Here is a 25,422-nt window from a genome sequence, read left to right as displayed (position 1 = left end):
GGGTGCTGGGACTGGCTGGGCTGGGCTGGGGCTGGGCTGGGATTAGGACTGGGATTAGGACTGGGACTGCAGCTGGGTTTGGGATTGGGACTGGGACTTGGACTAGGGTTGGGACTGGGCTGATACTTGGGCAGAAATGGGCTCAATTTGGCTGGGATGGGGCTTGAGCAGGGGCTTGGGCTGGTGCTGGGCATGGAACAGGGGCTGTGACTGGGGCTGGGATTTGGGCTGGGATTTGGGCTGGGACTGGGCTGGGATTTGGGAAGAAGCAGAGGCTGAAGTGGGCTGTATGGGATGAGAGCAAGTGCCAGGGCTGGGTTTGGGGCTGGGGGTGCTGGTGGGATCCGGCTGCAGAGCAGCCCCTGCCCCTCACTGCCACAGGGCTCCTCCCCGGGTTTGGGGCTGGCTCTGCTGCCTCATGGCTCCACTTCAGCCCCATCCTCATGGGGCAGAGCTGGGGGATCCCGGCCCTCACCGCCCCTTTCCTGCCTTGCCAATGGAGGCATGGCACAGGCAATGACACCAGGAGGACCATGTGCAACTGCTTCCACCACCCCGTCCCCACAGCCACCCATGGGCCCCAGGCCTGCCATGGGTCTGGGGGTTGCCCAGGGCCTCCGGCAGGGAGGAGGTTGGTCCAGCAGCAGCCATGTCCAGCGGCTTCCTGCCCAGCATCCTGCCCATGCACCCCTTCGCTGCCAGCCAGAGCCAGTGGCACCGGGCTCACAGCACCAGCGCAGCCATCCTGCTCTGTGCCCAGTGTCCCCAGGCACACCGGGACACAGCATCCTGCCCCTCTGCAGAGCCCGGGCAGTGAGCCGGAGCTGCCGGCAAGGACCGGACCCCGCAGGCAGGGATTATTGAAATGAATTTAATATCTCATGTTGCAGCAAAATTAAAAATATACAAAAAGTTTGTGGTATACAAAAAAGTCTCGGTCCGGACCCGGCCTCCCCCTCGTCCCCTGCCCGCGCCGGGTCCCAGAGAGGAAGGTGGCACACAGAGTATTTACAGTACGTGACAGTGGCCGCCAGGTCCCGGCATGGGGGGGAACAGGGATATGGCCGAGACCCCCCGGCAGCTCCCACCGGGATCCAACGACCCTGACCGGGGGCAAACCCTGACCAAGGGTCCCATCCCAAACCTCTCCCTGCTCCCTGAAGCCAGGGTGGCCAGAGGGACACCCCCAGGGACCAGGACCCCCATCCCCAGCAGGAGCTTGAGCACCCCCAGAGCTGCCCCATCCCATAGCACCCAGCTCGGCCCCAGGTCGTGCCCCCTTGCCCTGGTCCCAGTGCTGCTGCTGGCACTGGGGCGCTGGGTTTGGCTTCCCCTGCGGCACAGGCTGAGCCCTGGGGCTCACTGCTGCTGAGACCCCTGCCTGGAGCAGCCCAGGGCTGAGGGTACCGTGGCTTGAGTGCATAGAAAAGTGTCCCTCTGTCCCCTGGCTCCCCATGCAAACCCCAGGGCATGCGGGGTGCGGACTGACCTGACCAGTGGCTTCTCTCTGCTCTTGGGGGGACAGGGAGAGGGACTGGGGCAGGGGGAGCTCAGAGGACACCCCCTATGCTGGCACTCAGTTCCCATGCACAGGGGCTGCAGGGGACCCCTGCAGGGATGAGCCCCGACCCCAGCTCGGCTCCCCCGGCCGCTGCCCCCAACCTTCCCTGAGGAAATGAGACCCCCCCAACAAAGCTGCCCCGTGCCCAGCTCTGCCCCTGGCACCATCAGCACCCACCACGGGGTCCGTCTGATACCGGTGGTGAAGGAGGGGTGCAGGTCACGGGGAGCCCGGCCCCAGCCACGCGCTGCACCCTCCTCCGAAAGGGATTCCGAGGCTTCCAGTTAGCACCAGTTAGCACCAGTGACCCCAGCGCCGGCCCAGCCCGCTGCCCGCCCCGGCCTTCCAGCTACAGAGAAATGGGAAATAAAAACAACGTGATGACACCGACACCGTGCTCCCGCCCGCCCCGGTGTCGGTGGGACACCGACGGGGATGGGGAACACGCTGCCCCCGGGGACCCCACGCCCCAGCACGGCGGGTGGCAGCCAGAGCCATTCCCAGGCGCATATCCCACACACCAGCCCTCCCCATGGCCGGTGCCATGCCTCGTGCCTCATCCCATCCCATGGCAGGGCTTGGCACCGTGGCACGTGGCAGCCAGCGGCCAGGATCCTTCATAGCTGTTGTGGGGGGCATGGGGGGCACAGGGAAGGCACAGGGGCCGTGGGAGTGCGGGTGAAGGGCTATGGGGGTCCGGCAGCGTCCCTGCCCTGCAAACCCCTGCCAGCCCCTGCACACGCATGCACACACACATGCACACGTTCTCACATGATATACACACATATGACCCCCCTTGGGACACGCCTGGGGTACATTCAGCACAGCCCCTTGGGTGGGCGCACACCAACGGATCCGGAGCAGGGACACATTCAAACCCGGAGCCCGGGACAGCCCCACTCCCGGGGCAGGCAGGGGCAGGCAGGGGGAGGCAGGATCCCAGCTCAGGTTCATACTGGGGGGCTGGAGGGGGCTGATGCTGATGGAGGGTTGAATGGAAACACTCCTGGGTGGATAGAGATGCCAAACCCAGGAGGGGAGAACATCTGGGGGTGAATCCCGCTTTGGGGAGCCCCTGGAATGCCGGTGGCCCCATGTGCCCCCACTCAGTGGTGCCAGCCAGACCCTGCCCCCTGGCTGCGGTGGAGGTAGAAAATGTCACACAAAATGTCACCATTCAGGTGAAAACAAACCCGATGAGATGAAGTGGTTCCTGTGGGGACAGGAGGGATAACGGGGGCCGGGTGGAGCAGGATCCCATGAGGGGACCCCAGGACAGGATCTGCACCCCACAGGGCAGCTGGACCAGTGGGGTTGGGGACATGGCTCAACCCTGAACCGGGGGAAGGAAGGGTGAAGGTGAAGGGGCTCCTCTAGGGCAAGCAGGAGACATGGGGGGCTGACAGACCCCGGCTGCCCCCTGCCCCAGCTCCCTGGGGGTGACAAGCCCCATGCACACCCCAGTTCAGCCACACTCCAGCCCCACGGCCTTGCTGTCACACAGGCACCCGTGACCCCATATGCTACCCACCCAGGTCACACTGTGCCCCACCATGCCCCAAGCCCCTTGCAGCTGCCGGCCCCCAGCCCGGGGTACCCCCAGTCCCCATCCTGCACCATGGACACGGATGAGCACCATGGGGCCGCAGCACCCACCGCCTCGGGCTCAGGCACCGGTGAGGTATTTGGCAAGGACGAGCCCCGGGGGGAGCCGTGGGGTGGAACAGGGGTCTCGGCTGTGGGAGCGTGGCGCAGGGTGGGGGATAGCACCAAGAGACCTCCCCGGCCCCGGCCCGTGGGGTGCTTGGCAGCGCCCACAAACCCAACAGAAAGGCAAACGGCTGCGAAGCCGCAGGGTGGTCGGGATGGCACCGGAGGACCCGGCCGTGGCCCCGCACCCCCCTGCCCTACACTGTGGTCTCGTACTCCAGCACCTCCTGGGGGATGCCGGGGGTGCGGTACTGCAGGCGCGGGGTGATGGGCGACGCGTACTCCAGCGCCAGGATGGTTTTCCGCAGGCGCCGGTCGATGAAGTGGGCGTCCCAGGCCGGGTACTTCTTCCTGGGCAGGTCAATGCGGATGACGGGCCTCTCTGTCCGCGGGGCGCGGGCGGCCGGCGCCGGCGGCGCGCAGGGTCTCACCTGGAAGACGGGCACACAACTGTCCCGCTCCCCCGGCGCCCCGTCCCGCTCCCCCCCTGTAGTCCGCGGCAGCGAGCGGGGGGGGCTGGTGACGGCTTCCACGGGGGACCCCGGCACCGGGGCTGGAGCCTGCCGGAAAATGCAGCCTCCGGTGCTGGAGCTGAAGATGGGGCCGTTGGGGTGCAAGAGGCAGTAGTAGATGAACATGAAGAAGATGCCGAGGGCAAAGCTGGAGGTGACCACGCAGACGAGGATTAAGGCGTCAAAGTCGGAGGTGGTCTTGCGGTCATAGTAGAGGAACCAGAGGATGGTGAGGGCGGCGTTCTCCGACAGCGTGATGATGTAGTAGATGCACATTCGGTAGCGGCTCCGGCCCTCCTTGACATTGAACCAGCAGAAGATGTAGATGATGCCCACCACCATGTTGTAGATGATCTCCTCCCACTTGGACATGCAGAAGTCCGTCTCGCCCTGGATGATCCAGAAGGTCATGATGCACCAGTGGGTGACAATGAAGATGCCGAAGTAGAGCTGGAACACGGAGGCAAAGAGGGCGAAGGCGATGGCACGGGCGGCGATTGTGAAGAGGTGCCACAGGATCTGCACCACGGCCCCCTTGTAGGACATGGGCATCTTGTCCTCCCGTGAGTCCCGCAGCACCTTCTGGTAGGAGGCGATCATCCACGCCAGGGAGACCAGCGAGGCTGAGGCCGAGAACCCTGTGTGGGGAAGGACAATGAGAGCCTGCAGCAGTCCCGGTGCCCCCCTCCAGCCACCCCGTCCCCCACCACGGGGACTGTGTCCCTTACCCTGCAGCGGCTCGATGCTGTTCTGCTGCACCATGATGCTGAGCTGCAGCACGAGCTGGGGCGCGCTCTTCAGGAAGGTCTCCAGCAGCCGCAGCATGCTGATGTCCGCGCTCTCGAACATCATCCGCCAGTAGAAGTGCCGGCGGCGGTGCTCGGCCTGCCACCGGCTCTGCAGCCCCAGGTACAGCGTGCGGAGGTACCTGCGGGGGGGTGGAGGTGAGATGAGCCCCCAATGCCCTGGCAGCTGAGCTCACCCCCTGCCCGTGCCAGCCACATCCTGTGACTGCTGCCGAACTGACCCAGCAGCACTTCCCACATGACTTGGGGCTACAGAAAGCCCCACACACCGAGGATACAGGGGGCTGCAGGGCATAGCCCTTCCATAGAATGGTTTGGATTAGAAGGGACCTTAAAAGCTTATCCAGTTCCTCAATCTCATCTCAATATCTCCCCTCTGGCAGGTTAAAGCCATTCCCCTTGTCCTGTCCCTCCAGGCCCTTGTCCAAAGCCCCTCTCCAGGTTTCCTGGAGCCCCTTTAGGCACTGGAGCTGCTCTAAGGAGCAGCTTCTTCAGGAGCCTTCTCTTCTCCAGGCTGCCCCAGCCCAGCTCTCTCAGCCTGGCTCCAGAGCAGAGCTGCTCCAGCCCTCGCAGCATCTTCATGGCCTCCTTTGGAACTGCTTGAGCAGGTCCACAACCCTCTCGTGTCGGGGGACCCAGAGCTGAACGCATGTCCCTGTCCCACCCCGAGGTGCCAAGAAGGAGCAGCTTGTGCAAAGCCAGATCAGCACCCTGGGGTGGGTGCTGAGCTGCCATCACCCAGCCATCACCCTCTGCCTCTGGGTGCTGCCCCTGTGCAATCTCCCCACGCAGGGTCTGGCTTCTCCCCAAGTCAGGGATCCCAGCCCCGCTCTCCGGCCACCCATAGACTTGGGGTGCCCCAGCCCAGCACCACGTCCGGCTGCTTCTCAGAGGGGATATTTTGGTCCCATGGCACAGATCCCCCCCACGTCCCCCTGCCCTGGCCAGCACGGAGGCACCAGCTGGTCGTGCGGCGCTGCCGGTGGGAAGCACTGGCGCTGGTGCCGGCGCTGCCTCAGCTCTTGGCACTGCTGTGGGTGCAGGCACACACCAGCCGCGGCCATCTGGTCGTGGGCCGGGGTCATTGGAGGTGTGTGTGGCACCGACACGCACCGGCTGAGTCACCGCCACCGGGGACCCCTCCCTGTGGCACGGGGACAGATCCAGGCACTGCCGGAGGGACACGGCCGGACAGGCAGGACACCCCCAGCAGCCCTGCCGGCACCGCAGGAGCCGGGCGAGGAGGGAAGCAGAAAGCTGAAGCAGGAAGATGTCAGGCCATAAAGCTTCTCCCAGCCCCATAAAACCCTCACGCAGAGCGACAGCCTCTCCATCAGCTTGGGAAGTGCTGCCAGCCAAATCCATTATCCCGGAGTGCAGGAGAAACCCTGATCCCAGCACTTTCAGCTCATCCGTCAGCGGAAGGAGGCAGGAGCCAGCCCTGCTCCCACTGCAGGGACAGCCCCAAGACCACAGTGGGGGCCATCAGCTGGGGACACCCCACTGCACCATGGGAGGGCAGGGGGTGCATCCCAGTCCCACAGGGCTCCTGTGGCCCTCCCTGGTGGTCCTGCTGGGTGTCAGCAGCCCCGTCACCATCTGCTCCATCCCGTTCAGCCACCCCAAAAACCCCTCCCCGAGGGCTGGTGGCCGGGCAGGACGTTGCTGTCATCACATAACACAATTTCAGTAGCTCTGCCCCAGTTGCAGTGAGCGCTGATGGCTGCAGGAGCCAGCCCAGCTCCAGGCCCTCCCTGCGCTGGTGACAAAATGACACTTTAACCTCCACCTCAGGGGGAGCAGCTAATTTTAGGCTTTGCTGCTGCCTGTCCCTCACTGCTCGGGGGGAGAAGCTGCAGCTGCCCAGCTCCTGGCACAGGTTTGCACCCCGGCATCACTGCCCCACAGCCCCTCTCCTCACCAGCCACCCAGGGACAGGCCCCCTTCACTGGCAGAGTGAACCAGGGGACAGCCCAGGAATGGAGGGCACAATGTAGGGGGAACACAATGGGAGAAGCAACACAGACCCCAGAATGCTGTGGGGCATCACTGCTGGTCCCAGGGCACCCACACATGAATGGGCCCAGGCACTGGTGACCTCACCCTCTCCCTGCAATCAGCATCACTAACTGGGCTCATCAGCTGTGATCCCTCTGTCTGCAGTGCGCAGACCCCACAGCCACAACATCCCCGGCTCCTCCACTGCTCAACAAGTGGCCGCGGCCTCCCCCAGCCTTCAGCGAGGGCCCCGTTCTTCCCATCTGCCCATCAGCTCCACAGATCTCATTAAAACGAGATTTCATCTCCCATCCACATGTCAGAATGAAATGTTGGTTCGTGTTTGTGATGCATTTGATCACCCCGTGGGGTTTCAGCCCAGAGGAACGTCCCTGCACTGACAGCGCAGGGCGGGCGCTCCCCAGCCCAGCGCACGGTGGGAAATACAGAATCAATCACGGGGGGGGGAATCATTTCATTTTCAAAGAGCTGATGATGAAGCAGAAGCCGAGCGCGGCGCTCGCAGCGCTAATTGCTCCCTGCTCTGTATGGCACAGAGTAACCCAGCGAAAGCCCTGCAGCGCAAGGTGCTGGGTGCTGATGGGTGCTGGGTTTGCCGGAGCCCCACCATGGATGGGTTTGCCACTAGTGTCACCATTTGCCACCAACTCCCAGCTACTGACCCCAGTTTAAAAGTGTTTGAATAAACAGACGTGCAAGGAGAAAGGCCCAGCTCTGGTTATCACCAAATCCACTGCTCATCATCCTCAGATGGAGCAGGATGTGGTACCCCCGGGTTCAAGAGTGAGCAACACAGAGTGTGATTTTCCTAGAAGGCAATTTGGGATATCACCTCTTAGTCTTTTATTTAAACAAGGAGAAGATTGCTTCCCTGTTGCAGCCATTTTAATCCCCTACACATCCCACCAAGTCAGGTCATCAGGGAGAGCTGAACGTGTCACTGCATCGAGGACAGCCCCTGGTGCCACCATCCCTGCACCCCAACATGCCCAGGGCCCCGGGGTGCTCAGGGACAGGCTCAGTCCAGCCCTAAAGAGTGGGGACCCCCAGAGAGTGACTGACCCAGCGCTGGGTCCTGCAGCAGAATGAGCTGACACCCCAAAGCTGGGTGCTCCTGGGTTTGGGGGCTCCTGCCCCTGAGCAGGCAGAGCAGAGCCCCAGGAGCAGAGGGCCTGGGGGAGGCCTGTGTGTCCCAGCTCTGCCCCCCACCATGAGCCCACTCAGGGAGCTGCTGAGGGTGTTTGTGCCCCAAGGGGCTGGCATCAGGACCAAGGGGTGGCACCAGCTCCCCAATCTCAGCAGCGAAGGATGGAGGAACTGATGGGGGGTTCTTGGGGAGGACCTGTTGGTGCAGAGAGCACCCCAGGTCTGGTCCTGGTGACCCCCAGGCAGCCAAACCACATGTGACCCTGGGCTAAAGCAGAGACAGGAGCACAATGGGCAGGGTTGTCCCTAGTGCAAGGGGACCCACAGAGCCCCAGCAGCTAGCTGCCAGCCCATGGGGGCGGCAGGGACTCTGGCACGCTGCTGGTGGGAGGCACACGTAGTGGATTTGGTGGGGGTGAGACCTGCTGAGGCAGGGAGGAGGCAGGGAAACGGGGAAGGGGGAGGTGTTTGGCCAGGGAAGAGCCTTCCCTTCACATGCAGCATTCAGTCAACACTTCTTCAACTGCCACATCCACCTGCACCGGATCCAGCCTCACTAATGGGTTTAGCAAACTGCATTTAACTGGTCACCCGAGCTAATCCCAAATCCCGAGATTAGAAAGAGCCTCAGCTGCAGCTTGAGACCAACATGTCCTGGAGGGTCAGTGCTGAGTTACCGCTTTAATTGGCTTAAGAGCCTCCGTGGTGCAGCAGATCAGGAGAGCGTGGCTGACACCGCCGGGAGCACAGACCCGACCACAGCTCAGCCCCAGCTCCAGCCAGGATCGGGTCATTGCCTGCAGGGTGCTGGGGACAAGCCTGCTGCAGGCAGGCTCCTGTCCCCTCCCTCACCAGCTCCTCCTGCACACTACATCAGGGTTTGCACCCATCCTACCCCCAGCGTACCCCAAGAGCTGCCACGTGGCTGGGCATGGCTGTTGGTGAGGGCAGGGGCAGGAGCCCCCCCAGCACGGTGCTCGCTGCACTGTGAAGCAAAGTTGGACATCCTGGAGCATCCCAGGAAAAGCAGTGGATGAAGGAATGCATGCAGACAACAATAGGAAGTGGAGGAGCCTCTGTACTACAGGAGCCCAGGAGGGGAAACAGCATGGAAACCGGAGCTGAGCGCTGCCTGCTCCATGCATTGTTCCCGGAATTTGCTATTGTCTCCACTCCCCTCCCAGCACCAACCCTGGGAAGCAGCTCGATGCCAGAGCCACGGCTCTTCCCCAGCATCCAAGAATGGAGCTCAGCAGGGAAGGGGGGAGCAGGGCTCCATGCACAGGGGAGGAAGGTGCCAGCAAATCCCCAGCTCAGTTTGGAGGGGCTGCAGGGACATAAGCAAAGGGCCTCCTGGAGCCTGTTTCACTCTGCCCAGAGCTGCCTTCCCCAGGCCCAGTCAGGAGCAGGCAGCAGAGCCTGGGCACAACCAGCACCTCCTCACCCGCACCCACAGCTCCTGCCCACCCGCACCCACAGCGGGGCTCTGCTGGGGCTCTCCTGGGGCTCTCCCCACCACTCATCCTGCCGTGCATGCAGAGGGGTCTATCCCTGAGCACACCCCAGCTGCACGGGCTGCACCCCACCATCCCCACCCACTCCCTCCCAAGCCCTGCCAACCCCTACTCAGTCCTCTGTGCTGCATCCTACCCATGTCCCTGCTGCACCCCACCACTCCCTCCAGCCCAGCTTGGCTCCATGATCCCTACCTCCAGACCTGCCCCAGCTGCAGGAGGCGGATGGGGCCCTGCAGCACCCCCATACCCACCTCTGCACACCTCTACCCATACCTCCAGAGCTGCCCCAGATGCAGGAGATGGATGAGGCCTTGCAGCACCCCCATACCCACCCCTGCACCCCCATACCCCTGCACCCCCGTACCTCCAGACCTGCCCCAGCTGCAGGAGGTGGATGAGGCCCTGCAGCATCCAGACGCAGAGGCGGCAGCAGCCGCGGGGGCCGCGGGCTCTGTCCTTGGTGCTGCCGGCGCTGTCCTTGGTGCTGCTGCCGGCGGCGAAGTCGTAGACGAACCACCTGAAGCTGAGGAGCTGCACCACGAGCGAGGGCAGCAGCACGAAGAGCAGCGTCAGCCCGAACCACCACCGCTGACCCCGCACGTAGTAATGGGCCGCCAGCCACAGGTCCGAGGCACCGTCCGCGAAGCAGACGAGGAGGGCGCAGAGCACCCAGCACCCGTCCCGCAGCCGGTACCGCCGCGCCGGGGGAGCCGCGCTCTCCTCCCGCCGCCCGCCGCCGCCGCCCCCCGGGCTCTCCAGCAGCACGGCCGGGCTGCCGCCGCCGTCCGACTTCGCGGCCATGTTGTCGGGGGAGAGGAGGAGAAAGGAGGGAGCGGGAGAGACTTCCGGAGGGAGGACGGCGCCGACGAGCCCGCCCCGGCAGCGCCCGCCCCGCCGGCCTCGCCCCGCGGCCCCTCCGAGACCGGACCCGGGAGCCCCCGCCCCGCCGCCGCCGCCGCCAGGTCCCGGGGGAGCGCACGGTGCCGGTGGGCGCCTCCCCCCCGGGAAGGGCAACCGGCCGCGATCCCCGCCGAGCCCCCGCCCGGTGCCGGCAGGACCCTCCCGGGGCGGCGGCAGCGCCATCCCGCCGCCCCCCGCCCGGCGCACCAAGGACCGGGGCTCCCTGGGCGGCCTCGGACTGCCCCGGCCCGGGGACCCGGGTCTCAGCCCCGGTGAGACCCCCTCCAGGGCGGTGAGAGCCCCCCGGGGCTGCAGCGGGTGGCTCCGGTCCCCGGGGCCGTGACAGCGCCGCAGGGCACCGGGCTCCTGCCCGAGGGGCCCCCGCAGGGACCTGCTGCGCTGGACCCGAGCCCTGCTCTGCAGGGAGAGCCCAGCCTTGGGGAAGCCTCCAGAGGCGCTGCACAAGCTGGTGAAGTGCCAAGGTCACCCGGTGGACCTGGGGTTTGAGTGCCCATGAGCCCAAACGCTGCCCTGCTCCTTGGCTCTGCCCCACCATCTCTCCTCCTTTGTTGCCATTCACAATTGGGATGTCCGGTGGGCAGCACAAGGGGCTGGTACCAGTGCAGGACACATGGAGCAGCCCTGGGCTGGCATTCTGGCACAGCTGGGAGGGAACGAGCTTTTGGCTGCTTTGCAGCATGTCTCCATGGACAGGCTCTGCCTCACTGCATTTCAGCCCCCAAAGCTCCATGTGCCTGTGGAGGAGCCTCACGCATGGCCAGAGCCTGGCCCACGGTGAGCACACCTCAGCATGCAGTGAGGGGAGTGTGTTATATCCCAGGAAACAGCCAACTTCCAGAGCTGGGCTGAGCCTGGATCCTGGTGCACAAAGCTGAGGGAGCGCAGGGGGAAGGTGTTAGTCAGCACGAGGGAGCCGAGTCGGGCCCTTGGCGAGGCTCTCTCAGTGCTGCATGTATTAGCATGGGTAATGCAATTTAAATACCTAACCTTGAGCTGCTCCTGACAGATCCCCTCAAGAAATGCCTGCCTGGGGGAGGGGATGCTCCCAGCATCCCAGAGCCTGAGGAATGGAGCCTTTCAGGAGCCTTGGCCCCTTTGGAGGACGGGGAACACTGACCAGAGCTCCTCAATGCCAGGTCAATCCCAATCTCTGTCCTGGCTGGGCAGTGGAGCAGAGCTGTTGCCTCTGCAATGGTGGGCAGAGCAGCTGGGAGAGGGGACCTGGAAACCAGGGAGAGACAGACCCACCTTCTTTCAGTGATCTTGAAATGCTCCCTCTGAAACAGCGTTAAAGATCCATAGCCTGGAAACACAGGGACCGTGGTTTGAAGTCTGATCTATCTTAACAACAGGCCCCAGCAGCCACATGAAAAAATGAAAGAGAAAAAACCCCCATAAACAGCCCCGAAGCTTCCTGTGCAGCTGCCAGCAGGCAGGGAGGGTTTCTAGCTGCATACATAAAAGTGCTGCAAGGAGGAAAAAGGAACATGCTGAAACCAAACCTGCTCTTTCCACAGCAAAGTACAGAGCAAAGCAGAGCAGCCCTCAGTGGCGGTGGGTGGCTGGTCCCCGACTGCTGGTCCCCAGCAGGGCACATAAAGGTGCATCTGGCCCACACAGGCCTCTGGTCCCTGGGCTGAGTCCATCTCCCAGGCAGAAGGCCTGTCCCGGCTCCAGCAGGAGATATCTGCGATGGTTTGTGGCTGGCTCAGAGCTTGGCTGGGGAGAGGCTGCAGAGCTCAGCACCAGCTGCTGCTCCCTGCCCAGGGAATGTTCTCCAGGTGCTTTGGAATCCCTCCTGCTGCAGCCGAATCTGCTGCTGCTTCCCCCATGTCTGTGCTGAGCTGGGGCCTCCCTTCCTGGGAAGAGCATCCCCTGCCCCTCTGTGCAACGCCCTCTGCAAAACCCTGCCATCATTGCACCCATTGGCAACCCCAGGGTTGTGCTTCCCTCCACTACTGACAGGATACAGGCAGCCCATCCCCATTCAATCTCCATCCCTGTCCCCATCACACCCCTATCTCCATCTGATCCTAATTTCCATCCCCATCCCTGTCCCCATCTCCATTCCATCCCTAACCTGTCCCCATTCCATCCCTCCCACATTGACTTTGAAAGCTCTCCCTCCTCCCAGCCTCTCTGTGCATAACAAGAGCTGCTGGTGAAGGTCTCCAGCCCACCGAACGGGACAGCCACCACCCAGCCAGGACACGCTTCCCAAGCACCACCTTCAGCTCCAGCTCTGCAGCCATATCCCGGCTGAATCCATGTGTCTGCAGCAGGACAGGCAGTTGGGCTTTCACTGCCCACAGAGCTTTTTGTCACTGGTCTGAAAAATGTGTCCCCAGGAGGGAAAAGCAGTTCCAGGTTCAGGTGGGTCCCAGCACATGGCATGTGAATCAGGCTCTTCTCCTCTGATCCCACCAAAGCAACAAGGATCAGATGCTGCCTTTGTGCCTGCAGAAAGCTGAAGCCAATCACTCTGTGCTGGACGCTGTGGTGCGAGGCTGCAGGAGAAGAGTAGACCCAGGTCCTGTGTTCCATGTCCTGCATCCCACCCTGCAGCCGCCCCAGTGCCCCCATCCCACTGGGATGCCATGGGAGCCACCACTGGGGCAGAGGATGGATGCAGGCTGCAGGTCTCCAGCCGGACACCTCCACTGAAAAAGGATTTTTCCAGCATTGGCACCAGCCCCGATCCCGCTGCCTCACACCAGGAAAAGCTCCAACTGGAGCGTGAGTCGCTTCAGCCCAGGCAGGCCGCTCGCTGCCACCGCTGCCCTGGGAGTGCCTGGTCTCAGCGCACACAGATGACGAGATCTCCCCAGTTAACTGCAACAACCTTATGGGATTAGGGAGGTAATCTTCCCGTCTGGCAATCTCCCTTAAGGGATTATTTGCTCGCAGAAGTGTGGTGACCACCGGCCAGACGCTGCCTCGCTCCCTCCTTCCCTGTCTCCTGTGGTCCCCATGCAGTGTCCAGCAGCACTGGGGCCACCACGTGCCCTTCCGGAGCTTCTCACCAAGTTGAGCCCCATGGAGGGCATGAGCCAACAGTCCATGTGCCCCACCACCACCGCTGGTGCATCTCCTCTCCTCCGGCCCATGCTCAGTGTCACTGGGGCTCCCTCCTATAAAAGCCCCACTCCAAGACTGGAGGTTCCTCCACCATCAATGTGGGAGCAACAGTGTCACCATCACTGTCACCACACGATGCTGAGTGAGCAGCATCACTGGAGACAGGGCTGCTTTGGGAACACAAGAGATGGTTCTGAGCACCAGCACCCTCCTGCTGAGCGGCAGTGCAGGCAGCAGCACCCAGAGCAGAGGGGAGCTGGTGGGACTGGTGCTGGGCAGCACCCTCCACCCCGGCCTCACGGCTCTGGGGGCCCAGCGAGGCGAAGCAATTCTCCAGGACTGTCTAACAACAGCATTCCCGGGTGGAGCTGCTTCAGGACATGGGATGCTAAAACCCAGGCCTTGGGTCCCCCCTCTCCCACTGAGGAGCTCACACAGCGGGGGTCTGCCAGCCCTTGCCATCGGGGCTGGGGCTCCCAGCAGCTCCAACACCCCATTTCTCCATCTCCTCCTGTTCACGGGCTGGAAGGAAGGGAGCAAAAGCCATTCTGAGGTGCAGTATTTCCCCCTTCCCACAGGCAGGGTCAGTCAGGGCAGGAGACTGATGCATCAGCCAAGTGCTGGGCCCGCAGCCGTGTCCCCTCCCCGGGGACGCAGCCCTCACCCGCCGGGCTCCAGAGCAGCCGCTCAGCTGCACCAAATGAAATCTGAGCTCATCGCCCCGTGCTTTTAGTGCTGTTTATTGCCTCCTGGGGAGGAAAAGTGGACAGAAAGGCCACCCCACGCTCTAAGAGCCCAGCTGCCCGACACCGGCGCCGTGCTGGGAAGTGGTGAGGAAGAGCCGGCAGAAGTGCAGTGCTGGTGGGGAGTGGGGATGGGCTGTGACATGGTATAAATCATGGATGGTTTGTGTTGAAGGGACCTTAAAGCTCCCCCAGTTCCAACCCCTGCCACGGGCAGGGACACCTTCCACTAGAGCAGGTTGCTCCAAGCCCCTGTGTCCAACCTGGCCTTGAGCACTGCCAGGGATGGGGCAGCCACAGCTTCTCTGGGCACCCTGTGCCAGCGCCTCAGCACCCTCACAGGGAAGAACCTCTGCCTGTGTAGTAAATCACTCCTGCCCCTGGGGACCCGCAGTGGGGCGGGGGGCTCTGAGCCCAGCGCCCCTCGGGCTGTGGGGCTGGCTGCGGGGCTGGCTGTGGGGCCGGAGCCCTGCACCATCCCTGTGCCGGGTGCCGGTGCCATGTCCCGGCATTCCCGCTGTCCCGTGGGTTTTCCAAACCCTGGCTCGGGGCCGCGGAGCGCTCCGGGGGCTGCCACCAGGGGGCGCGCTCCGGCCCGGACCCTTTCGCCGCGGAACCCGCCGGCGCGGCTGCGGCTGCGGCGCGGACCCGGACCCGACCGGTAACGGACCCGGCCCGGCCCCGGCCATGGCGCGGGACCCGTCCTTCGTGCTGCGCTACCTGGCCGAGGTGGAGGAGCTGGCCGAGGACGTGCTGGCGGCGCGGCAGCAGGTACGGCCCGGCCCGGCCCCGCCCCGGTGGGGGCTCCCCCGCCGCCGGTAGCTGCAGCTGCGTCTGTCCCGTTACAGATCGTGGATCTGGACGTGAAGCGGAACCGGAACCGCGAGGCCCTGCGGGCGCTGCACAAGAACCCGGAGCCCGGCGGTGAGGTCGCGCTCCCGGTGCCGCCGTGAGCCCTGTCCCGGGGCGCGGCCGCACTGACCGAGCCCTTTCCCGTCCCTCTCCCGCAGGCAAGGCCATGGTCTGCTTCGGGAACATGTTCGTCGAGCTCCCCGCGGCGCAGACCCAGGACATGCTGCGGAAGGGTACGGCGGGTGCCCCGCAGTAACGATTAATGGGAGGCTCAGCCCCACACTGTGCTTCCGAGCGCCCCGACCCCCCCCATAGCACCCCCGGGCAGGTCCTGGCTGTCACCCGGCCCTCCTGGGACACACATTTGGGCACAAAGCGCACTGGGGTCAGCCCGCAGCACCCCCGGGCAGGTAGGAAAGAGCCCACTCCTGTGCTGGGTGCTCTGCCGGAGGCTCAGCCTTCAGCCCAGAGCCCACAGACCTCATCCCCATCCCACTTATCCACCTGGAGAGGGGCTTTGGACAAGGGCCTGTAGGGACAGGCCAAGGGGAATGGCTTTAACCTGCCAGAGGGGAGACTGAGATGAGCTCTGAGGCAGAAGTTCTTCCCTGTGAGGGTGCTGAGGCGCTGGCACAGGGTGCCCAGAGAAGCTGTGGCTGCCCTATCCCTGGCAGTGTTCAAGGCCAGGTTGGACACAGGGGCTTGGAGCAACCTGCTCTAGTGGAAGGTGCCCCTGCCCGTGGCAGGGGTTGGAGCTGGAGGAGCTTTAAGGTCCCTTCCAACACAAACCAGTCTGTGATTGTCTCAGACCAGGAACATCTGGATGAGGAGATAAACAAGCTCCGGAAAGAGCTGCGTGTGAAGGTGAACCGCCTCTATGAAGCCCAAGGTAACTCTTGTTCTGGAACCTTCTCAGTATCAGAGGTCATATGTCAGGAGGGTCCAGAAACTCCTGAGCTCTGTGTGCTCCTGCAGCCACCTTCCCCCTGGCTTTGCAATTCCTTCCCTGCTCCAGCAGCATTGGTGCAGAGCCATCAGACCAGGATAACCCCACATCAACTCCCAGGGCTGCCCCTGTCCTCCCCGCAGCCCCTCAGGAGCTCAGCAGGGATCCCTGCACTGGTTGTGTACCAAAGTCCTGATTTTTCCATGTGTTCTTCTCAGGTAAACCTGAGCTGAAGGGATTTAACCTGAACCCCATGAGTGCTGAGGAAATGAAGCTGATCAATCGCATCCTGGAGGGCTGAGGTGGCTGTGCCATTGTCACCACGTGTATTCAGGCTGTCACCTCTGCAGCTCACACCACAACAGCCACATCCTATGGCCTTTGCTGGAGGAGATCCATGTGCCTGGAGCCCGCCTCGCCTGAGGTCCCTGCAGCCAGAGCTGAGGACTGTTTGGCTCCTCACCTACGAGGCTGCAGCTTCCTTGGATCACAAACCCTTTCCTGCTCCTTCCCACCCCAAGGCATGGGCTGGGGGACAGCGCTGGGCAGTCACCTGTGGCTGGGGTGGAAGTGGGATTATTAAAGTCAGAGCAGTGGGACATTCCTGATTTTGTGCGTGTGCTCCTTGTTGGGTTTTTATGCAAGTGCTTCTAGAGTTTGGCTTCAGAGCTGGCTCATTGTCATGTTGGGAACAGGAGTAGGAGGAATTGGGAATCCACAGCACGCCTCAAGCACAGAGGAGGAGTTGTGTGTGCCCATGGTACTAAAACAAAGCCAAGCTGTACATCTGAAACACGTCAGGAATCTCTAAAGATGGGGTGGGAGGAGGCAGCATCCTTTTAGTCTCACTGAGAAAATGTGTTCTGCTGTTCAGTTGGAAGGCAAAAGACCAAAGAAATGAGGGATAAAACATGTATATTTAAAAAAGCAGCCTGAAGAGAGCTGAGCAGGACCGAGTCCTGAGTCAGCCTTGTAGTAAAAGGACAATTGATCCAACCAGTAATAGTTTCTTCAAAGGTTTTAAGGATTGCCTTTAGCCCACCCCCTTTAGCCTGAACTTGAACCCCAGCACAGCTTGGGTAAGACCATAAAAACATGAAAAAAACATTAGTAACAGGCTACGGAGGGTTTGGTTTTTTGCTGTGTACAGGAAAGTGTCTGGGCACAGCCAAGCCCTTTATGTTTTGAACTGCTGTAAAGGTATTTCTGGATAGAATTTAAAGGCTTCAAACAGCCGTTGTCCTGCTCTCTGCAGCTCTCGAGGGAGCTCACCCGTTCTGCCAAACCTCCCTGGTGCAGCACAGAGCTGGGCCTGATCCTGTGCTCGCTTCCCCTCAGCACATGTGTGCAGGGCTTTAAACCCAGCACCAGCCTCTTCCTGGCTCCCTGAGCACCCTCCACCTTAGAGCTCAGAGGCACCTTCACCAGGCAGCCTCGTCCGTTCCACACACGCTTCAATTTACACAGTTCCAAACCCCACCTTGTTTCCAACTCCTTATATCTGAGGTGGGATTTCTTTAAGCCTAAACCCCAACTACCACTGCTTGATGTGCTTTGGAATTCTGTAGCTAACCCCACGCACCCTAAATGCACATCTGCAAGAAGCCAGGCTGCCCACATCAGCCTGAAGTTTCACAGACACACATTATTTATTACCTGAAGCTTTCAGAAAGCCACCTCCCTGCACACACAGTGCCAGGTCCCTGCGCTGGAGCCACTCACACACAACCCGTGTGGAGCAGCCACTCAGCGTCTCTGCAACGGCTGACACCAGGTTATTTTTACAGTATCATGGCAACAGGTTCTCTGCTCTGACATGTTTCCATAGTAGTAGCAGTGGGAGGATCAGGTGCCTGCCTTCCCTAAAAGCTTTGGTTTGCTTTGCAGAATGTGTTTAGCCCCTTTATTTTCTTACCTGGTCCAGAACTCAGCTCTGCAAGTGGGGCTGGACAGCCAGGAAGCCAGCGAGGAACTGGGTTTTGGGTCAGTTATTACAAAGTACCTCGTTCAAGCCCTTTGCAGTTCAGAAGGAGGAAGGCCAGAGTCTAGTGCTGAGCTGTCAGTGTCCAGAGAGCAGTGGGAACTGCTGCTGCCCAATGTGAGGAAGAGAGAGTGAACTTCATCCATGGTGATCTCTCCCATCCCAAGCCCAGGATCAGTGTTACACTTGCTGCTGTGCAGTTGTTCATCATAGCAGCCTGCAACGAAAACATTAACAGGAGTCACCCATCACCTCACTCCTCTTTCCTGCAGAGGTGAGGGAATTCCTGCTTTCAGGTGAAGCTGTATTTGTGTTTTGTTAGTTAGAAACTACACCCAGAGACAACCGCAGGCACACTGAGCTGTGTACTGCAAGTTAAGAGTTACAATACATGTCAGCCTCTTGGAAGTATGACTTCACAATCCAAGTACTACTTCCCAAGAGTGAACTACACAACAAGCTTCAGGGAATTGCCCACTAAATGGCCACCAGTGACTGCAGAGGGGCTTTTGCTGGTGTATGAAGGACTCTGCTGTGACTTAACACTCGAAAAGCAGCGCAATGAACAGAATTGTTTCTGCTACATTTACATGTTTTCAACAGTGCTGCTGCAGCCTGGTTGCTCACACCCACTTTTGGAGAGCATTTGCTCCTTTCCATATCTTAATCCCATAAGAGCTCACAGCCCCTTCTTGTTCTTTTGCTCTGCGATGAAAGGTGGGTGCTCGCCCCTTGCTGATGTGCAGGATGAGAGCAGGGCACCCTGCCAGCACGGGATGGGCACACACTTAAATGTGTCTGTGGTGATGTTCTGGTTCACCAGAGTACCCAGGTCTGCCCCTCCACCGTTCTCCTGTATCAGGTCAAAGCCTCCAACACACTTTTCCTTCCCCATCAGCCTGCAACATCAAGTCCAGGTACTGAAGTACCTGAGCAATGACAACTACCTGTCTGCACACAGGAGTGAACTCCCGGCAATCGGAGACAAAGCTGAACAGCTGAAAGCAGCAGACATCTCCCTGCTATTAATATCCGGGGTTAGCACGTTGTAAAGTCAATCACAAGATGCTGCAAGACAAGCTGCTTGGAACAGAGTGCTCCAGAAGCAGCAAGTGTGGGAGGCACAACGCAGGAGGGCCTCTGAAAGAGAGCTCTTGTGCGAAGCCCAGCTCTGACACAGACTCCACTCCCTTTGCAGCCCCATGCTGCTTTGTTTCCCCACTCTGCAGTGGCTGCATGCTTGCTTGCTTTGCTCTGTTTCTGGAAATTCATCGTTTGATCACTATAGAGTATTATGATCAGTTGCCAAGACAGTTGGAACCAAACCATCCCTTCCAAACATCTTAATAAACCCCCTAAGAAGGTAAGAAACATCTCTGCCTGCCTGCTCTCCCTGTCCACAGCATGGAGTGTGCCTTTGAGAAGCTGTCCCCGAGTTCAGAGTCTTCCTGGCTGCTGGTAGTGAGAAAAAGGTGAAGCATTTACCTCCAGCTGAGGGGATACAACAGTAAATTAGGGAGAAACAGTCAATAGCTCATCTAAGAGAAATGCCTGTGCACAGAACTGTCACCCTGCTAGCAGGCAGGAGTAAGTGTGAAGCAATAGGAAATCCAACCCTAAATCTCTTTCCCATGCACTGAGCCAAAGAACATTCTGAGCTTATTGCAAAGTTTCTATTCCTGTTCTCGATGATACTAGAGAAAAAAAGTCCCTCTAGCTTCCAGACAGACAGACAAGTGAAACCCCAAGTCTAGCTGAAGCAGTAAATGCTGAGGAGTATTCACAGAAGGAGCACTAGCCCTTTTTTTAGCAGCAGAATGTGGATGTCTCCTGGGAACAGCTTCCCAGCACAACAAAGTGTTCAAACGCTCTCCTGCAGGAGCCCAGCAGCACTACCCAGCACTGTGCCTACATCAGGACCCGCATTCTGCCTCCCGAGCCACTGAAGTTACTCCAGCTCTTTATGTGCAGGCTGCCTGAGGGGTACTTTGGTCTGGGGCTATGAACAGATTGTGCACATCAGAGCTATAGGCCCACAGCTGAGCTGCATTTGTTTGCTCATTTGAAATCAAGCTGTCCCCAGGGCCACCACATTAAATACTGGGCTGAAGCTGCCAGGACACGGGGCTGTAACAGGTACATGCTGCCACGTCCTGTTAGGGGGAAGAGTTAAAAAGAGACAAATCAGAGAAGACATTTCACAGGAGAGCACTGTCAACATCAATCACATCGAAGGGAAATTTCCCTACCTGTGGAACTGCTTGCACTCACACAATTACGGCTGAAAGAATAATACTCCTATTTGCTTGTCATTTCTGGAATACCATTTGCTGTTTCTGTTGCTCCCAGCTCCTGTAATGACAAGGCAGTTGCACTCTCGGGATCCTGCTGTTGCAACACTTGGGTTGTGTGTGTAGCAGACAATTCTGAGAATTTCAGCTGAACTTTTTAATGATATATATTTTTCCCTTCAGCCTTGAGACATCCAAACAGCATTATACAAAACCATTCCCGACAGATGGCCACATATTTAGTCCTGCGGATTTTTTTCCACTCACCACCCTACAGTTTCACAGCCCAGCAAGAATTCTTAGCAAAAAGCCAGAGACCAGAAGGTAGAAGCCACCAACCCCCAGCGCAGTTAAACCCTTCAGGCCTGACTGCTGTACAGCTATAGGAAGAAAAGGGTCCCCAGATCCCCATCAGACTTTCCCCAGCAGAAATCAACATCTTCTCTTCTATCAGGGTACTGCAAAGACCCTGCTTTCCCCACACACAAGAGATTTATGGAAGCGAGCAGCCCATAAAAAGGGAAGCTCAACACCAGCCTCCATTACCACTGACCCCATCTCAGATTCACGAGGAATCTGACACTCCATTTAATTGTTTTTCTTCCTCCCTCTTTCCCTCAGCTGCCACCTCCTGAGAGAAGCTCAACAGTGACAGCTGTGTGCAGCAGTGTCAGCCCCGCCGTACTGCTGAGCACTTGGCAGTGAAGGGCTAAGCTGTAAGATGCATCTCGGAAGAGCACTAACTAGAAAGTTGTTAGGTTTAAAGTCAAAAAGATCAGCCTTATAGACGCACAGAGCTGCAAAGCAAACATTAAGGCTCTCCCTTAAAGTTGCTATCAAGGAAATCACATTTATGGCCATCAGGAGATGAGGCAGCAGTTAAGTGGCTGCCAGGAGGAGCTCAGCTCACTCGTGTCTACAGCAGAGCCCCAGCAGGCAGCATGTACCCCCACTCCCCAGGAACACAACTGGGTGCAGGCTTCTGCCCTGCCATATTTCATCCCTGGCAGTGCTCAAGGCCAGGTTGGACACAGGGGCTTGGAGCAACCTGCTCTAGTGGAAGGTGTCCCTGCCCGTGGCAGGGGGTTGGAACTGGGTGAGCTTTAAGGTCCCTTCCAACCCAAACCAGTCTGGGGTTCTATGATTTAAGAGATGGAATCTGGAATGAAGATAAGATAAGGATCAAAGACAGACACTGAACAAGCAAATACCTAATTCTCACTCTAAATAGTCCTTCTGCCCCAATGCCAATTAATTATCTTCCCTGTCTAATCACGGGCTTCAGCCACCTGAGCTTAAATCAAACCGCTGCATGATGGTATCTCACTAAAAATTGCAGGGAATAATAAAAATCAGAAGCAATCAAGGGGGGTATCTAGAAAATGAAAGAGTGACTGCTCTGAGCTAGTACAATAGCTCATGGCTGGCATGAAGCTCTTCATGTCACTGTGTCTCCAAACCTGAGCACCCCTTCACCCAAGGCAGCCTGCTGTACCCCACTCTGGATGGCTTTTAAGCATTCAGAGCAAGCATGAACTCTGCTGAACTTTCACAGAGCGAAGTGATGGATTTTCCTGTCTCCTAAGCCATCAAATTGAGGTGGGATTCCTTTTGGGAAGATGTGTTAATCAAAGGAAAGCTATCAAACTCACGACAGCAGCAAGGGGGACACGTAGGAAAACAAATCACTCTCCCCCATGAATCACCCTGTTCTCATGGTCTGTGAGGCTGAGGAAGAACAAAGGCTGCCAAAATTCGACCACTGACAATAAAAGCAGGAGTGACATTTCAGCTTTGGTCCTAACTGATCTGTCAAACTGACATTTCCAGTGACCTTGTGACACCAGTTTTCCAATGAAAAAAGACTGGAGAGAACAAAAGATGACAGCGACAGGACAGCCAAATCCTGAAGGTGTCTGCAGGAGTTGGGAGAGACAGGGTCCTTCTCTTACCCTTCTTCATGGCACACACAGACAGGTGGGATGCAGCCATCATCTCTGCTATTCAGAGTAAATCCTGGGTGAGAAGATGAATCCACCTCTGAATCACCAGGCCTTCAGTGGGATGTACTGGGAGAAGAGGAAAGGAGCAGCTGAGTGTGAAGGCAAGGAAATCCATCTCTGGCACAGTAACAGTGGTTTGACTTACAGACATCACAAACTCTCAAGTCAAGATTCCAACCTACAAAGCACAGAGAAATGTCTAATATACCCCCGTTGCTGGTACTGCTGCCTAGTGTTAGTTGTACTCAAGATCAGAGGCTTATATATGAATAGTACAGAGTGTAAGAAGTCAGATCCCAGATTAAGTATCTGCCCATTTGGGAAAATCCACTGCAACACACTTGCATGTTGCCCTGGGGAATGGTGAAGGAATATTGCACAAGACAGGCACAGGAGAACAGAGCAGGTCACCAGCAGGAGGAGAGGAAGAAATAAGAGCAAAAGAATAAAATGCCTGTTGGATATTCCCCAAAGAGAAGACAGAGTCGTTCTCACCTTCTTCAATCAACGATATCCTTCATGTTTTGGGACAGGAAAACTCCTTCACCTTGTGACCTGCCAACCTACAGATGGAAGAGCAGAGACAAAGGCTTTAACATCAGCATTTCAATGTGGTTTCCCAGAATTTCAGCCCTGCACAACCCAATTCATCATCTGTTTGTACACAAGAACATTTATTCAATGTTATGGGGGCAGGGGATCCCCAGTGCAAAAAGCTCAGATTTGTAAGTGTTAGGAGGATTCCTGGAGGAAAGAGCAGAGCAGGCAGCCTGTGGGGAAGTACCAAATAAACTCTGTCACATGCTTGCAGAGATATAAGCAACACAACATATGTTGTTGGAATTTTGTTAAGTCACATTTTAAATTTGTGTATGTTACAGAACTTAATTAACCAGGAAAGTCATGAAAGGTGCCAGAAAACTACAGTAAGTGAGCAGAAAATCCCTGCAGATGGCCCAGGCTGCATGAGGTACTACAGGCTCCCCAGGGCAGCTCCCAAAGGAGCCCAGACTCCTGCAGCCCCAGGATGTGGCTCTCTGAATGCCCTGACCTGCTCCTCATCCACATGTGGGAGCAGCAACCAGACATCCCAGCAGGGGCTGCTCACAAGCACAGACCCACAGGAGCAGTAACACAGAGTTTATTTTTACTCGTCTGTGAGTTTTGAGGTCAGCCACAAACTATCTCCTTTAAGTTGGGATAATTTCAGTAATCACAGGCTTTTCACATATCCTTGTTTACTGTGTTCTGGTTATTTACCATCTTAATTGGGGTTGTGGGCATAAAATCAGCTTAATGTAAGGTTTTGCGTTGCCAATTAACACATTCCTATTTGCACAGTTAGATAATCACTGGCTGCTGTCCTCCTGGCTCTAATTCACATCTTACTTTGCATAATTACCTCCCATTCACTGCTCACAAGTGTGCCCTTACCAATGAGCCTGACTCTGAGGTGAATCCTCTGGCCCGGCCTCCTCACCCAACCTGTGAAGTGACAGCTCACTTGCGGCTCTCACAGATGGGCTATGTTCAATTCTGCACCGCTGCATGATACTCACCATGTTAGATGGCTTCAGCCATCTGGCAGAAGCAAGGAGCTTCTCAGCATCAGGTATTGTGGTAATTTCTAAAGGAAACGCAATACTTCCTTGGTCCTCAGGACAAGGCTGATGTGGAAGTTGCTGCATTCAGCACAGCTCCAGGTTTGGGGGGATAAATGCGATTCGGAGCATGAGGCTACCCTTCAGGTCTCCAACTGCAGAGCAGAGAGAAGCTAATGCCACCTAAATCCACTCCAAAGTGCACTTCAGCCTGCTCAGGGAGTCTCCTGTAACCTCTTCATATTCTCAGGATTAAAGTCCACTCAGTAATCAGCTGGACTTACACCAGCTGATGAGTGGGATTTCCCTAAAGCCAAACAGATGTTTCCATAGCTCCATCTTTAGGGGCTGCCCTGGAATGCTGCTCAACAAGAAGCCAGTGAGGCAGCTGCCCTGCAAACCCACCCACCTTCTGCACACCTGCAGCCAAACCTAAAGAATTCAGAGCATGAATTTGGCCATAACCTCACAGTGCGAGCCCCCAGGAGCACTGTTCCTCCACACCAGCACTCTGCACTTTACACCTTCACCACTGAGCTAACTTGGGCTCTACAAATAAACCAAGCTGTCTTTCAACTGATGAAAAAAACTGCTACACAAGAAGTGTTTTGGTGGTACGTGTTGATGAGGAAACTCACCTCGCTCTGCCCAGTTCTTCCTGTGGATTTCCTGCATACTTTCCTCTCCCTCCACAGAATGAAGGTATCATTCATCTCAGCCTCACTTTCCTTAGGAGAGCACATACTCACCAGTTTCGTAATCCAAGCAATGCCAGGATTCTTGCAAAATCCTTCCACAAACATGGTTCTCTGAAGGCATTTTGAAAGCCTTCAGAACAAAGGCACATCTTGTTGCCTCAGGCTTTCCTGCTTCTCTTTCTAACTGCTTCCGAAGCCTCTTCACATTCTTCACTAAGCAGCTCTTCTGACTCAGCTGGGTGGAAAAAGAAATACACAGTTCAGCACAACAAACGCTCCCACAGGCTGACTCACTTTAATTGCCCTTGAGGAGTTGCTGGGCATCAACTGCACCACATGCTCTTGAGGAGAAAAATAATAAATATGGATACCACTGAGAACAGCTTTCCCTGTATGGAGCAGAAGGCTCGATCTTGATTTATCTCTGCATGACCATGCGGAGCTAGAACAGAGCAGGTCTGACAAACCATGCTCCTCCATAGCCTTCCATGCAGCCAGCACCCTCCTCTCCAGGGCAGGCAGCACCGATTGCTGCCACGCTGGCTCTGGAGCAGGTTTAGCCCCCGGGGCTGCAGCAGAACCACCACAGGTTACAGCCCAGCGTTACAAACCATCCTCAGCTCCATTCCTGCCATGGCTGGTGAGTGCCAGGGCTCACACTGGGCACACATCCTGCTCAGCTGCATGGCAGCAATGACCTGGAGGGGACAGGGCAGCAAGAGCTCTACCTGTTGCCCACAGATACAAAGGAGACTCCCCAGACGCAGCCGCTCCAGAGGCTCTGCTGCAACGCACCATCCCCGGCGGGCTCCAATGCACGCTCCTTCGGCTGGGCAGGCAGGACACATGGCCCGGAGAGGCGGCTCCGCTGGTGCTGTGCTCACCCCCACCTGCACTGGGGTTGAACGCGCTGCCCCGGGGCCGTGCAGGAGCCGGGGGCGCAGCGCCGGGAGCCCGCCTCGGTGCCACCGAGCCCCACCTCCGGCCTCCGGCCCGGGCTTGGGCCTGGGCCTGGGCCTGAGTTTAAGGCTGCGCCT

General features: G+C 58.3%; 2 protein-coding genes and 1 long non-coding RNA gene across 5 annotated transcripts; 1 reads left to right on the top strand and 2 right to left on the bottom strand.

Moving 5' to 3' along the window:
- Window positions 1–857: 857 nt before the first annotated feature.
- XKR7 (XK related 7) lies at window positions 858–10,092 on the bottom strand. The gene is made up of 3 exons (XM_030503075.1): window positions 9,636–10,092; window positions 4,512–4,711; window positions 858–4,421 (listed from the first exon to the last, which is right to left on the bottom strand). Exons 1-3 carry the CDS (start codon window positions 10,070–10,072, stop codon window positions 3,469–3,471), a joined length of 1,590 nt encoding a protein of 529 aa, XP_030358935.1. The 5' UTR covers window positions 10,073–10,092; the 3' UTR covers window positions 858–3,468.
- A 4,519-nt stretch (window positions 10,093–14,611) lies between these two features.
- On the top strand, window positions 14,612–16,412 carry PDRG1 (p53 and DNA damage regulated 1). Its single transcript, XM_030503142.1, has 5 exons — window positions 14,612–14,784; window positions 14,862–14,937; window positions 15,024–15,098; window positions 15,674–15,754; window positions 16,030–16,412. The coding sequence occupies exons 1-5, from the start codon at window positions 14,701–14,703 to the stop codon at window positions 16,110–16,112; spliced, it is 399 nt and encodes a 132-aa protein (XP_030359002.1). The 5' UTR covers window positions 14,612–14,700; the 3' UTR covers window positions 16,113–16,412.
- Window positions 16,413–16,709: 297 nt separating this feature from the next.
- Window positions 16,710–25,422, bottom strand: LOC115615229. Of its 3 annotated transcripts, none has more exons than XR_003993987.1 (7): window positions 25,114–25,422; window positions 24,437–24,620; window positions 23,646–23,842; window positions 22,582–22,649; window positions 22,036–22,152; window positions 20,042–20,144; window positions 16,710–18,009 (listed from the first exon to the last, which is right to left on the bottom strand). It is a non-coding gene; the product is annotated as an uncharacterized LOC115615229 (long non-coding RNA). The 3 variants fall into 3 exon arrangements; XR_003993988.1 differs by having other exon boundaries at window positions 24,326–24,620; window positions 25,114–25,401; XR_003993989.1 differs by having other exon boundaries at window positions 24,326–24,620; window positions 25,181–25,401.

This window comes from Strigops habroptila, chromosome 13 (genome assembly GCF_004027225.2).
Source record: "Strigops habroptila isolate Jane chromosome 13, bStrHab1.2.pri, whole genome shotgun sequence".
Classification (NCBI taxonomy): Eukaryota; Metazoa; Chordata; class Aves; order Psittaciformes; family Psittacidae; genus Strigops; species Strigops habroptila.
Note: the sequence above shows the minus strand (reverse complement) of the source record. Positions and strands in the feature narration are given on the sequence as shown.

Coding starts and splice junctions, on each gene's coding strand:
- PDRG1 (XM_030503142.1), top strand. CDS start 14,701: ATGGCGCGGGACCCGTCCTTCGTGCTGCGCTACCTGGCCGAGGTGGAG. Junction 14,785..14,861: donor TGCTGGCGGCGCGGCAGCAG/GTACGGCCCGGC, acceptor GTCCCGTTACAG/ATCGTGGATCTGGACGTGAA. Junction 15,099..15,673: donor CCAGGACATGCTGCGGAAGG/GTACGGCGGGTG, acceptor TGATTGTCTCAG/ACCAGGAACATCTGGATGAG.
- XKR7 (XM_030503075.1), bottom strand. CDS start 10,072: ATGGCCGCGAAGTCGGACGGCGGCGGCAGCCCGGCCGTGCTGCTGGAG. Junction 4,712..9,635: donor CAGCTGGGGCAGGTCTGGAG/GTACGGGGGTGC, acceptor ACCCCCCCGCAG/GTACCTCCGCACGCTGTACC. Junction 4,422..4,511: donor CAGCATCGAGCCGCTGCAGG/GTAAGGGACACA, acceptor TTCCCCACACAG/GGTTCTCGGCCTCAGCCTCG.